The sequence below is a fragment of the Phodopus roborovskii genome, unplaced genomic scaffold (assembly GCF_943737965.1).
Source record: "Phodopus roborovskii unplaced genomic scaffold, PHOROB, whole genome shotgun sequence".
In the NCBI taxonomy this organism is placed as follows: Eukaryota; Metazoa; Chordata; class Mammalia; order Rodentia; family Cricetidae; genus Phodopus; species Phodopus roborovskii.
Window position 1 is genome coordinate 15,441,648 of NW_026125444.1, and position 14,090 is coordinate 15,455,737.

The 14,090-nt window shown below is 38.8% G+C and overlaps 1 protein-coding gene across 2 annotated transcripts in view; it reads right to left on the bottom strand.

The window, feature by feature from the left end:
* The window catches only part of Tnpo3 (transportin 3), a 65,840-nt gene that overhangs the window by 35,886 nt on the left and 15,864 nt on the right, over nt 1-14,090 (bottom strand). For both annotated transcript variants that reach the window (XM_051175815.1, XM_051175816.1), the window contains 4 exons: nt 10,258-10,458; nt 8,912-8,985; nt 7,309-7,465; nt 1,718-1,861 (listed from right to left, as the gene is read on the bottom strand). In XM_051175815.1, the coding sequence (XP_051031772.1) occupies nt 1,718-1,861; nt 7,309-7,465; nt 8,912-8,985; nt 10,258-10,458 (576 nt within the window). The remainder of the gene's footprint in view (nt 1-1,717; nt 1,862-7,308; nt 7,466-8,911; nt 8,986-10,257; nt 10,459-14,090) is intronic.

Below are 14,090 nucleotides of genomic sequence, written 5' to 3' on the forward strand. Positions count from 1 at the left end.
AAAATGGCTCTGTAGGCAAAGGCATTTGCCAAACCTAGAGACTTCAGTTTGATCCCTGAGACCCATATAATGGAACAAACAACTCCTCTGTAAGTTGTCTTCTGACATTTGCACAAATACAGTAAATAATTATTTTAAATGTAATTTTAAAAGTTGTGGTGCCTTTAATTCTAGCACTTGGCAATGGAGGCAAAAGATCAGGGGTGTAAGTTCATCCTTGGCTACTCCATGAGTTCAAAGATAGAACATCTTGAAACAATAACAATATTCCTTAGACATTCAAAACCTCTATTCTCTTTGTACATTTTCTTTGGAAATTACTTAAGGAAGTTCAAAAAATAAACAACTAACCCAAACAGCATAGTAAAGGGAAATCTAAGCATCATAACTGGGGAACAAATCTAAGACACAACTTATACGAAAGAATAAGAACTTCACAGCGCGGCACAGCTGCAGTCCTAGCCAGCACCTAGCAGTGACAGCAAAGAAGGGGATCTTGATTTGAAGATGACCTGGGCCACACTGACAGCTATCTATCTGTAAGCCAGCCTACTACTTAGTTGAGATTGTCTCAAAACAGTAACAAAAGTACAAGGAGGGAAGCTGGAGGACTCTGATTCACTGATACATTTAAGAGTGTCTGCAAATTTAGTGAAGCCATCACTGTTAAATCTTTCTCTAATAACAATGACAACACACTTGGAATCTCTTTAATAATAAGAGCTACTTAAGTTAGGAGAGCTAACAGATACAAATCATCCCATCTTGCCTATTTTTAAAAATATTTTATTTATTTATTTTGGTTTTTCAAGACAGGGTTTCTCTGTAATAGTACTGGCTATCCTGGAACTCGCTCTGTAGAGCAGGCTGATCTCAGACATTCACCTGCCCCTGCCTCCCAAGTGCTGGGATTAAAGGTGTGTATAAGCCATCAACGCCAGCTTTTTTCCCCAGCCTTGCTTTTTAAAGTAGCAACACTAGAGACATTCTATTAGGAAAAGGAGGTGGATGGCTCAGGGGGTGGAAGTGTCAACCACACAAGCCTGAGTGAGAGCCTGAGTTCAGCTCTGGAAATTGTCTGAGAGCACTCCTATGGCAGATGGGAGTCAGGCACAGGAGAATCCCCAGGAACCTTACAGGCCAGCTGTCGCAGAAAATGCAATGCAGCAGTAAACATCGGAAGAGATGGTGCCTTAAAACCAGATGGAAGGACCTATACAGAGGGCTCCAACATCGACATGGGTGCTGTGGCATATGCACACCTTCATACAGGAAGCACACATATACTCAACATAAATAGATGAAAAAAATCCCGGTGCTTTCAAAAAGCAGGTCTGGGATAACTGTTAGAAACTCAATGGTGTCCATGTCCAGCAGACCGAAACCCTTGCCTTTATGGGTCATTTCAATCACAGCTCATGCTTTCTTCTGCACATGCTCCATTACATGGCACCTTAGTGGGCTTTTCTCCTTCCCTCAGACAGGGTGTTATTTAGCCCAGGTTTGCTTCAAGTTTGCTATTCAGCTAACGTGACCTGTGCTTTCTAATCCGTCTGCCTTTACCTCTCATGTAGTGAGATTACAGGCATGTGCCATCAAGCTCAACTCCTTCTTATGTTATTCTTAAGACGCGCACAAATTTTTCTCTCAAACAAACACTGAGATGTCCAGAAAACTGGTAATTAAATGGCAATGGCAATTACACTCTTTTACTTACCAAAACTTCAAAAAGGAGTGCTAATAACTTATTATTAGCCATGAAGTTACTGTCCAAAACTCCCAAGTTAAACCAGCTTCCCAAACAGCGGAAGACCTTCATAAGCATCTTCTCATCAGTCCCTGCTTTTTCTACACATGTCATCTAAATAGAAGATAGAGTTTAAGAAAAAGATCAATCTCTATACTTTAATCAATATTATATACTGCCTATAATGACAGTATCAACAAGCAGTCACGAATTTCTTTATAAGTGCCACTGTTCTAAGTCCTGAAAAAAAATGCTACAGTATATATCATCTTCTCTTTTTAATGGGGAAACTGAGGTACAGAGAGGTTAAAGATCCCAAAAGAGACATTAAAAATAATTAAGGTTCTTAGTTCCTACTTACAAACTCTCATCAATACAACTATTTTAAAAATAAACCAATTATTCCCCATATAAAAACCGGTACCTAAGGTTCTGGGGAGTCTGCTAAGTTCATAGTAAAGTGCTTGCTGCCTAAGCATGACTTGAGTTTAGATGCCCAGCACTTACTGTAGCCAGGTATGAGGCAGTACACATCTGTATCCCGGTGCTGGGAAAGGGGAGACAGGAGGATCCCTGGGGCTTGCTGGCTGGATCAGCTAGTCTAACTGAATCAATGAGACATCCTCTCTCAAAAAGAGGTGGTGAGATGGCTTAGTAGGTAAAGTTGCTTTTCACCTAACATGATGGCCTGAGTTCAAACCCTGGAACCTACATAGTGGAGGGAGAAAACCAAGTCCTGCATGCTATCTCTGATCTCCACATGTGTGCATGGCACTTGAGACACACACATAAAATAAATAAATGTCAGGGAGAGGGTTTCTGGAAAAACGGTTCAGCAACTAATTAAGAGCATTTGCTGCCCTTGTAGAGGACCCAAGGTCAATTCCCAGCACCTACACAGTGGCTCACAATCACCTGTAACTCCAGTCCTGCAGAATCTAACACGTCTTCTAGCCTCAAAGGGCACCCACCAGTCATGCACATGGTGCACAGAAATAAATGCAGGCAATCCATAAGACTTATTTATAAAAATAAATCTTTTTAAAAAGCTTCCTAAAGCAAGTTGTATTTTTTAGGGGGCAATCTGGAAATATAGGAAATAACTTAGTGGCAGAACACTAGCTTAGTATACATAAGGGATCTTAGATTCAATTGCCAGTACTCTGAAAAAAAGGAAGGTTTATATAAAAGACATAACACAAATCAGACTGAAACCACTCCCTTTATCTGAGCATTTCATGCTATAATTTAGCCAAAGTGAAGCATAATGCAACTTCTTCTATAAGAATGTTTCAAGCAGCTCACAGGCAGTGGGCTAAAGGCATCACAAATGCCCTGAGGTTCAGAAGCAAGGAGAGAAAAGGGTTACATCTCATAATGTATTACACACCACATCTAAAGTTTGACAGTTGGACTCCTGGGATTGTTTCCACTGTCACAGAGTAATGCCTTGGAATTCATTGCCTGTAACCAACTGATACCAGTTTTTAAAAATGATTTCAAGCTTGTGGCAAACACAGTCTAAAGACAAAATTCTGATATTTATGTTTACACTGAAGATATAAACTACATAGAAAAATCCTCCAGACCCAAAGCTTCACCTAAAATACAATCTGCACTGATGCTTTTGATGTCTGTCCGTTTTCTGTCTAACTGGCTATGTAGATCAGGCTAGCCTGATACTCACAGAAATCTGGCTGTCCCTGCCTTTGCTCTGGAGCGCTGGAATTAAGAGCGTGCACTACTACATCCTATAGATGATGGTTTCGCGTTCCTCTGGTGCTGGGGGTTAAGCCCAGGGACTTGTGCATACTTCGTAAATGGTCTAGCAAGAAATAGCATATCCATCCGCAGCCCTGGTGATTGTTTCTGTAAGTGCCTTCCAAGCAACACAAGACAATCCATCCTTCCTTCCTTTCCTTCCTTCCCTCCCTCCCTCCCTCCCTCCTTTTCTTTTTTGAGACATTATCTTCTATTTGGCCCAGGCCGGACTCAAACTCATTATCCTCTCTGCGTTAGCTTCCTAAGTGTTAGGATTACAGGTGTGTGCTGTCACACTCGGCAAAAACATTTATTTTTAAAATCAACTTCTTCCCTGTTAAGATGGCAAGCAGAAGGCAGAAAGGCTAATACAAGCATGTAAATACGCTTGCTTATATTTATGGTTGTGAGCCTTTAACGGCTGAGCCATCTCTGCAGCCCTTGCTTATACTTTTCTATTTCTTCATGGGCAACGCATTTTAGCCAAAGAAGGAGCACATAACTAATAAGTGACCAGCCATCACATTTACTGAATGCAGTCTCCACACAATGAAACAGATACTATTACTTCCAATATACAGTGAAAACAGAGACAGAAGAGTTAATTATCTTGCTTAGTATGGCACAGCAAGGACTCAAATGTCACAAGTCTTGCTTCAGCCAGGCTGGAGAGATGGCTCAGTGGTTGGGAGCATTGGCTGTTCTTTCAGAGAACCCTGATTCTATTCCCAGCACCCACATGGCAGCTCACAACTATCCATAACGTCAGGTTCAGGGGATCTGAAGCCAGCCAGAGATATACAGTGAGATCCTGTCTCAAAAACAAATACATTTCTTAAAAACTGGTTTTCATAAAATAAGCTACCTTCACACAAATTACAGTGCAAAAAAGAAAGCACACTAGATACACAAAGAGAACCAGATGTCATCACCCTAATCCAGGGGCAATTCTAACATTACCAATGAAGAATCAATCATACTTCATAATATTGGGTAAGATGCAGCATGAAATAGCTATGAGATGAATATAATATAAAACCTTGAAATTTTTTTCTCAAATCCATCAAGCCTCTTAATTTATCTCTATCAGCATGCTGAAGGAAAACAAATTATACCCTGAAGAAAAGGATCCAAGTGACTTTTCTCAATTATCCTAAGGACAAAATATAAGTAGTAGCATTATTAATACAGTAGAAAATTCATTACATTACAATGAATGCCCTAAGGCATTAGGCTTAATTTCTTTTGAGGAATCCTTTACTCAGTAGGGCTGTTTCAGAAAGACCTTCCAACTAGAAATAATTAGACTACAAAGCAATCAAAAAAAGAAAGAAAGAAAAAAAAGGAAGGAAGGAAGAAAGAAAGCAATCATAAATGCTAAAGACATTCTCTAAAACAAATCCTATTTGTGGAAAGACCAAGAGGAAGGGAACTATGACTACTAGCCTAAAACAACACATGGCCATAAAATGGATACTGTTTGTGAACTCTGTTTTAAAATAGTTTAGAACCAACTAGGAGAATGTGAATGTGGTCTAAAAAAGTGACATTACATAGGAAACTTTCTAAAGTGAAAAACCAAAGGCAGATGACTGAAACAGTAAACTACAATCACACAGATAGATATACATCCAAAGGGCATACGATAAAGGCTCAACAGCAGTCGGTGCACCGGTGACCTGCAGTCTCAACTACTCAGGAAGCTAAAGCAGGAAGCTACTTGAGTCCATGGCTCCATAAAACCACATCTCACAAACAAACCTAAAGGCTGGGGGCTGAAGAAAATGCTCAAGATTGAGGCCAAGAGCACTTGCTGTTCTTGCAAAGAACCAGAGTGCAGATACCAGAACCCACATTGAGTGGCCTATGAATTCTAGCTCCAAGGGAAACAAGTGTCATCTTGTGACTTCCACGGGCACCTCACACCTGTAATACTGCATTTGAAAGGCAGGCAGAAAAGAGAGGGGATCACAGATTACAAGTTCAGGTCATCTTCAGCTATGAAGTTATCAAACTTGATATGAAGCAAGTTTGAGGCCAACTTAGGATGCATGAGACCCTTTAAAAAAAAATGGCTTGCTTGGTGTCTTAAAGATGCATACTATAAGCCAGGTGGTGGTGGCACACTCCTTTAATCCCACAGGCAGAAGCAGGGGGATCTCTGTAAGTTTAAGGTCAGGCTGGTCCACAGAGCAACTTTCAGGAGAACCAGAGCTGTTACAGAGAAACCTTGTCTTGAAAAACAAAAACAAAAACAAAAACAATGCACGCTCTAAGACTGATGTCTTGGTCTTAGACTTGGTCTGACCCCTGGAACCCACACAGTAGGAGAAAACTAACCTGGGGAAACTGACCCCTGACCTCTACACACATCCTAGGGTACACAGGTATGTGTGCTCCCCTTCCACAATAAATACATGTAATTTTAAGAAATTGAAAACAAAACATACAAAAGAGAATTGTGATTGCAGTTCAGTGGTAGAGCACTTCTAGCACACATGAGGCCCTGAGTTCAATCCCCAACACCACAAAGTAAAACCGATACAGGATAGGATTTCCAAGTTATTTCAATATAATTGCTTTATTTTTTTTCTAATGTTCTAAATCGGTAATTTCTTTTTAAAAAATATAAACAAACAAACAAACAAACAAATAAGTGGCTACTGGGTGGTGGTGGCACACACCATTAATCCCAGCACTCAGGAGACAGAGGCAGGCGGATCTCTGAGTTCGAGGCCAGCCTGGTCTACAAAGCTACACAGAGAAGCCCTGTTTAGAAAAAAAAAAAAAAAAAAAAAAACCCAAAATAAATAAATAGATGAGTGGCCAGACAAAAACATTTAAAGATTTTTATTTTCCAAACAGGTTTTAACACCAAACTGAATATAACTCCAAGTTTTGTTTGCTGCATGGTAATGCAGAAGTTCTAAATCAAATCCTTGAAAAATAGCTACTGAGAAAATAAAGCTGGACAGCAGAGATCTATAATGGGCTGTAGCCCAGGACTACAGTTCTATGATAGACTGTTGCCTCATGTAGGAGATCTTGGGTGCAATCTCCAGCACTGATTTGAGGGGAGGGGGGAGAGAGAGAAAGACCTAAAAATAAGATAGGCTAAGTAATTAATTTATCCCAATCTAGTGCAGAAACCAGCAGACAGTTTAAGCTAAGGCCCAGACAATAAGCATTTCAGGCTTTGCAGGTCATACAGTCTCTGAAAACTACTTAGTTCCACCGAGACAGTCTAAAGTAATACACATAGATAACACCAACCTAAAGAACCCAGCTGTTTTCAATAAAGCTCATATACAACAATTTCACCCACTTCAGTCTAAACTACTAAAAATTTCAATTCTGGCATTAACTAATACATAATTATAATACTGTACAATGGCCAAGTAAAGTCTTCCTTTTTTTTTTTTTTTTTATCAAAATGTTAATTTGTCTTTATCTTTTTCCTAAAGTTTAGATGCACTTCCTTTAGTGTGGTCCTTTATCAAGAGGCACTAGCTTTTATATATCATAAGAATTGAATTCAAGTACTAAGTTAATACTTGAATAACACTAAGTCTATTTGCATTCACGAAACAGAGATAACACCCTCACAGCATTATAAAGAAGCTCAAGAAATACAGAGTTTAAAAGTATTTTGATTATGTTTTGTTAACTGCCAAAGCAGTAAGCATCACTGCCAGATCTGCAAAAAAAAAAAAAAACTGCTTCATACCATTGCAACCAGGTCACAAAAAACGACACCATAATTTCTGCCCTTTGTCAATAAATGAATGTTTCAAACTCACCAACAAAGATACTACTGTACTAGAATAGAAGGCCAAGTCTTCTATAATTTCTGTGCGCCTGTTGGCTCCAATTCGCAAGGAACGACTGTGTACTTCTTCAGGTAACACTGTAAGGATCTCCAGCAAAAAAGGCAAAGATGTTACATCATTGCTATATCTGGAAAGAAAGGAGGAAAGATGTATCACAAGTCACTGAGAGCCAGCAGGTACATGATCACAACGCCACCCATCAGAATGGCCCACAACAAAAGCAGCATTCCCAACATTAAGAGGGAAAGAGCTGGGAGGGGGGGTTCCCTCCTTTAATCCCAGCACTCAGGAAGCAGAGGCAGGTGGATCTCTGTGAGTTCAAGGCCAGCTCTGGTCCATAGAATGATTTCCAGAGCAGCCAAGGCTCCACAGAGAAACCCTGACTCTAAGTAAAATTTAAAGAAGAAAAAAAATATAATCTTGTTTTTTTTTTTTTTTCCAAGACAGGGTTTCTCTGTGTAGACTTGGCTAGAACTCACTCTGTAGACCAATAAAATCTTTGTTTTTATTAAGACAAGGTTTCCTGCATTCCATGCTGGCCTCTAACTTGTTACATGGCTAAGGAAAAAATAGGAAGATAGAGAAGGAAGGGAGGATAGACATGGAGGTAGAAAGGAAGGTAAGTTAGCTTTTTTTTTTTTTTTTTTTTTTTAAAGATTTATTTTTTGCTGTATGTGGTGGTGCACATTAGTCCCAGCAGCTGGAAGGCAGAGGCAGGCTGGTCTTTGTCAATTCAATGTTAGCCTGGTCTACAAATCCAGGACACCTAAGGTTGTTTATATAGAGAAACCCTGTCTCAAATAACAAAAACAAACAAACAAACAAACAAACAAAAAAAAAAGTGCACAGAGGTCATAGGTGTCAGATCCCCCTGGAGCTGGGATTACAAACAGTTGTAAATTGCCTGATTCCATGCTGAGAATTCAACTCAGGTCCTCGGGAAGAGCAGTATGTGGTCTTAATCATCTAGCCACCTCTCTAGCCCTCAGTTTTAGTTAAAAACAAACAAAATAAATAATTTTTGAAGAGAAATAAAAACTATGCCATTTGGGAATGCAGAAATGGCACTTGGTGCTCTTCAGAGGACTGAAATTCGGTTCCCAGCATGCATATCAGGTATCTCACAACCAGCTGTAACTCCAGCTCCAGAGGACAGGATTCATCTGTGGGCATTTGCACTCATGTACACATACTCACAAGCAGATACACATACCTATACATAAGTAAAAAATTTTAATATATATATATATATATATATATATATATATATATATATATATGCCTGGTGGTGGTGGTGGTGCATGCCTTTAATCACAGCACCTGGGAGGCAGAGGCAAGCAGATCTCTGAGTTCAAGGCCAGCCTGGTCTATCTACATTGAGAGTTCCAGGATAGTCAGGACTGTTACAGAAAGAAACCCTGTCTTGAAGGAACAAAACAAAATGTAATTTGATGTCCACAATTTAGGAAATAATCAAATGTCTAGTTACTAGAACAGATTTCTCTGTGTGGATTAATGGTAATCCAAATGATAATATGGATACAAATGTTGATACAAATGACAAATTACTTACTTTTCTACCAACGTTTGTACACATCCCTTCCAAGAAGGCATCTGTAGGGCAAGGTCTGCTATTGCTAAAGCCAGCTGAATGGGAAGAGAGATTAAATAAATGAACAGACCAGATAAACTGAAATCATCAATGCTAACCGCAGAGACTCTATTTCTTTCAAACATGACAGTGAAGACTAGCATCCCCTGCCCTCCTTTCCCATGAATGTCTGTCTACCTAACCATCTAGTTAGCCACAAACTGCTTGGATTAAAAATCATCCTTAAAAATTAAAGACAAAACACAAAGAATTAAGAAAGCAAACTTGATAGATAGAATATATATTTTTTTCACTGTTGTTTGTGAGACAGCACTTCATCTAGCTCAGACTGGCCTCAAACCCACCATGTAGCAGAGGCTGATCTTGAACTCCTGATTCTCCTCTCTCTACCTCCCAAGTGCTACAATTACATGTTTAAACCACTATACTCAAAAACATCAAGATATGTTTATAAATATTGATTCAGATTTCCTTACAATATATTAATACTTACTTCTCTCTCTCTCTCTCTCTCTCTCTCTCTCTCTCTCTCTCTCTCTCTCTCTCTCTCTCTCTCTCTCTCTTAACCCAAGACAGGTTTTCTCTGTGTAACAGCTCTTGCTGTCCTGGAACTGTCTTTGTAGACCAGGTTGGCCTTAAACTCAGAGATTCGCCTGCCTCTGCTTCCCAAGCACGGGGATCACAGGTGTGTGCCACCACTACCCGGCCAGCACTTACTTTTATTTGGCAATACCACAGGACTTCATGGACAGATAAACTATAGTTTGCCAAAAGACCAAAGCTACTGACAAAGTTAGAGCTGTAGCTCTGTCCTCCAGTAACGGACTGCCATTCTCATCTTGAAGCCTCCTCTTCAAGAGCACTTCTATGTTAGGCAAAGAACACATGTACATACTTTTCTTTCTAATGTATTTTCCTGGCTACAGGGGAAAGCCAAAACGTTCATTGTTTCATTCATAAGACTTTTTGCTGCCAATCCTTCCAAAAAAAAGATTCTTTAAATGGTCAAAAAAGTACATAGACCTCTAACTCAGAATAGTACTGATTTTTTAAATCATCTCCAATTTTAACAGCAGGGAGCACATGCTAGAGGAAATATTCACTCACCTCCCCACTTCCAATATTTAATGTTTGAAGCCTAATAAACACAAAGATTAATACAAAAGATTCAATTTTTTATTCCGCTACAGTTGTGACAATATAGCAATAAAGTTAACATTACTTTACATAGCCTATCAATGACAACCAAAATGAATTGTGATGTATCCAAATGACCTTACAAATTTCCTTAGCGATTAAAGGATTACCTGTGTTACAATGACAGGTGACAAGTCTTTCAAGTTTTGAATGTGAGTTAGCAATGAGTCCCTTAAAGAAGCATGAGAGTCTGTGGGGAGCTCATAAAATGAGGTCTGAATCTTCATTTTCATGGTCTGAGCAGCAAAATAGCATGATTCCACATCCTGTCGGATCTGTAACAACTGATCAGAAATCTCCCATGCATGCACCTGAAAGTAAATCAAAGATATCTTAATACTTTTTATAAATAATTTTTAAAGTCATAATTTCAACATATATAGTAAGGCTAAATATAATGGAAGAAAGATTTGACAAATTAACCTCAGTCTGTAGGGCCTCTTCAACAAAACTATTCACTAAGACTGATTTATTCTAGTATGACCTAATGGCCTAACCAACTGAACGAAAAGACAAAATCTTTAAGATTAGAATAACCAATTCTATACAGAGGTTATAAAGAAAAATGTCCTAGAAATTTTTATTACACTAAAACAGTATTATAAGGCTTCTAACCCTGCATTTAACTTGAATGTTTCTTTCCTTACTTGTTTTTTGTTTCACTCTGAGACTTGAATCTGAAAACTTTTTAATGTATCTATAAATAAAAAATATATTCCATATTGATCTTATTGGACATACTTTTTAAGCTTTAGTACCTCATAAAACAAGAGGAAACATATCTTGGTCCAAGTGAAATTTTCACATATTTATTTTGATATGCTTTTATATGAGAGTTTGACAATGCTACTAAATCAATTAAAAAAAACTTGGCTATAGAAATGATTAAAAAAAAAGAACCAAACAAACAAATATGATCACTAACAGCTAGTCATAATTAGAAGAGAGTTCTATTTAAAGAACTCTGGGAGAAAAAGCATGCAGCAAACACTATACAACTGACTAATGATTGACAAATTTTAATCCAATTATGCAAACTGCTCCTTCATAAGAGACCAGCAACAATATAATGAAAAGAAAAAAAAAAAAGGAATCAGTTTCAATTTTGAAGGCTTTCTATTTTTTATTTATTTATTGATTGTTTTTTTTTCTGAGGCAGGCACATATATCCAAAGTTATGCAGTGGAGGATAACCCAATCCTGTCTCTAGCTACTGACAAATTGGAATTACAGGTATGCAACACTATGCCCAGTTTAAGTAGTGCTGTAGATTGAGCCAGGGCCTTGTGCAGGCTCGGCAAGCACTCTACCAAGTGAGCATCTCCTGCACTGCAGCCTTTGTCCTGAGCACACAGCACTAAGTGAAGGGAACCTTCCTGCTGCCCAGTGCCAATGAGTGCAGCCTACAGCACCTCACCAAGACTTCAGATTATTCTGGCATGGATTGTGTTTTTACTATACATATGAAGTCTTCTGCTCTTATAGAAACATTAGAGTTTAATTAAAGAAAACAAAGACAATTATTTTCAAAGTATTTTCCCACCTTGGATAGTACTGTATCACAATGTTTAATTTTTAAAAACTGCTGCTTGAGTTGCTGAGGAGTTAAATTTTAGAAGACATTAAATTAATTTTAGCTTTGGATTAGGACACAATGTCCAATAACTTTTGAAATGTACCTAAACATCTGCCACTTTATGTATACTTGACTGTGCGAGGGCCTGGATTTGCTCCTCAACCCAGTAAATAAGTTAATAAACATTAACTGTCCCCATATGTGCCCTGACAGTAGTAGTCTTGGCATACTGTTAGTCTAAGGCTACTAAAAGTTAACACGGAGTAAAGCAACTAAAAATGAACTATTTAAATTCTACTACCCTCTATGTCTTGTCAATCCAAAACTTAGAAGAGAAGAAAACACAGATGTAACACAGAAGCACTTCGGATAAGAACCAGGCGTGTGGCCCAGTGGTGAGTGTCACAATCCCCAGCACCCTCCTGCCACCAAACAAAAGAGGGGGAAAAAAATAGAAATAGAGGGCTAGGGAGATGGCACTTTCAGTGAAGTGCAGCATGAGGACCTGAGCTCTATGCACAGAACCAAGTTCAAAGCTGGCTATGATGGCACATGGGAAAAGAGAGAAGGGTCCCTTAATAGAAGGACTCTAGTAACTAAAATTCTTAAACGCATAGTCAATGTAGACCATTATACCAAAAACAATGGATTTAGCACTGAGTGGCAACAGAGTACATTACCAAAAATGAACGGGAAATGCCAGGTGGTAGTTGTGCAAGCCTTTAATCCCAGCATTTAGGAGGCAGAAGTAGGTGGATCTGTGTGAGCTCAAGGCCAGACTTGTCTATAGAGTGAGTTACAGGACAGCCAGGGCTACACAGAGAAACCCAGCCTTGAAAAAAAAAACAAACAAAAATGAATGAGGAAAAAGAGAGCTATGATTCAATGCTATTTCTAGATTAAAGACGAAATCTATTTCCCTCTCCTTTAATAAGGTCTAGCCTTAAGTAATTTGTGTAACTGACAGGGTACAGCAGAACTGATGTGGGACTTCAAAAGTTAGGTCAAGGGCAGCTTTCGAATTTCTGCCAAATTTCTCAGCATTACTCTGAGAACCAATTGCCTCATGGAAAATCTCAACTACTTGCCTAGTGGGGAACCTCAGAAAAGCCCTGAGACCTCATGGAGAACAAGGGGGCCTGGCTAAGCTAGGCCTTTCTACTCATGTCTTAGAATGTGTCTGAAAACTTCCAAACTAGCCTAATCACTAGATGGGTATCTCAGTGAGCATGATCATAAGCCAAGGAGTCCTGCGTAAACTAGCTTTTGTTTTAGGATAATGTGTTTCACAGTAGTAGGTAATAAGAACAGACAACCAGATATTATGTGCCTCCAGATGAACTAGAGAAGACCAAAATGACAAAGAGATGAAATCTGTATCTCATTTAGCGTTGGGTTCCAGCTGCCAATTTGCCAGAGACAACAATTGTTCCTCTGTATTCTTGGATTGGTTGGCTCAAGATCTCTAGATGTCTTTTATAAAATGGCACAGCATTTGCATATAACTGCACATCTTCCAATACATTAATCTTAACTTTTTGTTTGTAAAATGAGTTTTGCTATGTTGCCCAGGCTGGCCTGGGTTTCCTAACACTCCTCCTACTTTTACTAGCCTCTTGAATGCTTCCCATATACTTTAAATTGTGGCTAAATTTAAAGATGTTCTGTGCAGGGAAACTGGGAGTATAGTCTAGTAGTACTTGCCTAGCATGCACAAGGCCCCAGTACCCAAAACAAACAAACAAAATCAAAAAACTAAAGGCAGGTGGATTCTGTAAGTTCAAGGCCAGCCTGATCTACAGAGTGAGTACCAGGACAACCAGGGCTACACAGAGAAACCCTGTCTCACTACGCCCTCCCCCCCAAAAAAAACAACTGTGCAATGCCATGTCATATTTAATCCTATGTCAGAAAACGCAACTGTACCACTCTTTCACAGATGCTTCTTCCTTATGGGGTTTTGTTGTTGTTGTTGTTGTTAGTTTTTTGCCTTTTTCCCTAGCTTTGTCAAATGCTTTGAGTATAGCCATCTGGTGCACTGTAAAACATACATAACTGTAAACAAGGAACAAGCCACATAATCTTCACTCTCAAATGTGTCTGGTGGAATTAACGAAGTATCATGACAGTGACATGATTCTTGAAAAGCTTCTACAACTTGGAGTAGGATCTTAATCACGTGACAAAGCTGTTTGTATACAGTAACTCAATTTCATTGAAGGTAAAAAATATTTTATAATTTTAAGACAAATAAAAATAATTTGTTTGTAGAAGATTCCCATTCCCAACTTCATCCATTCCAATTTCAGAAACCTTAATTAAAAAAAAAAAAAAAATCCCACTGGGTGGTGGTGGCACACACTTTTA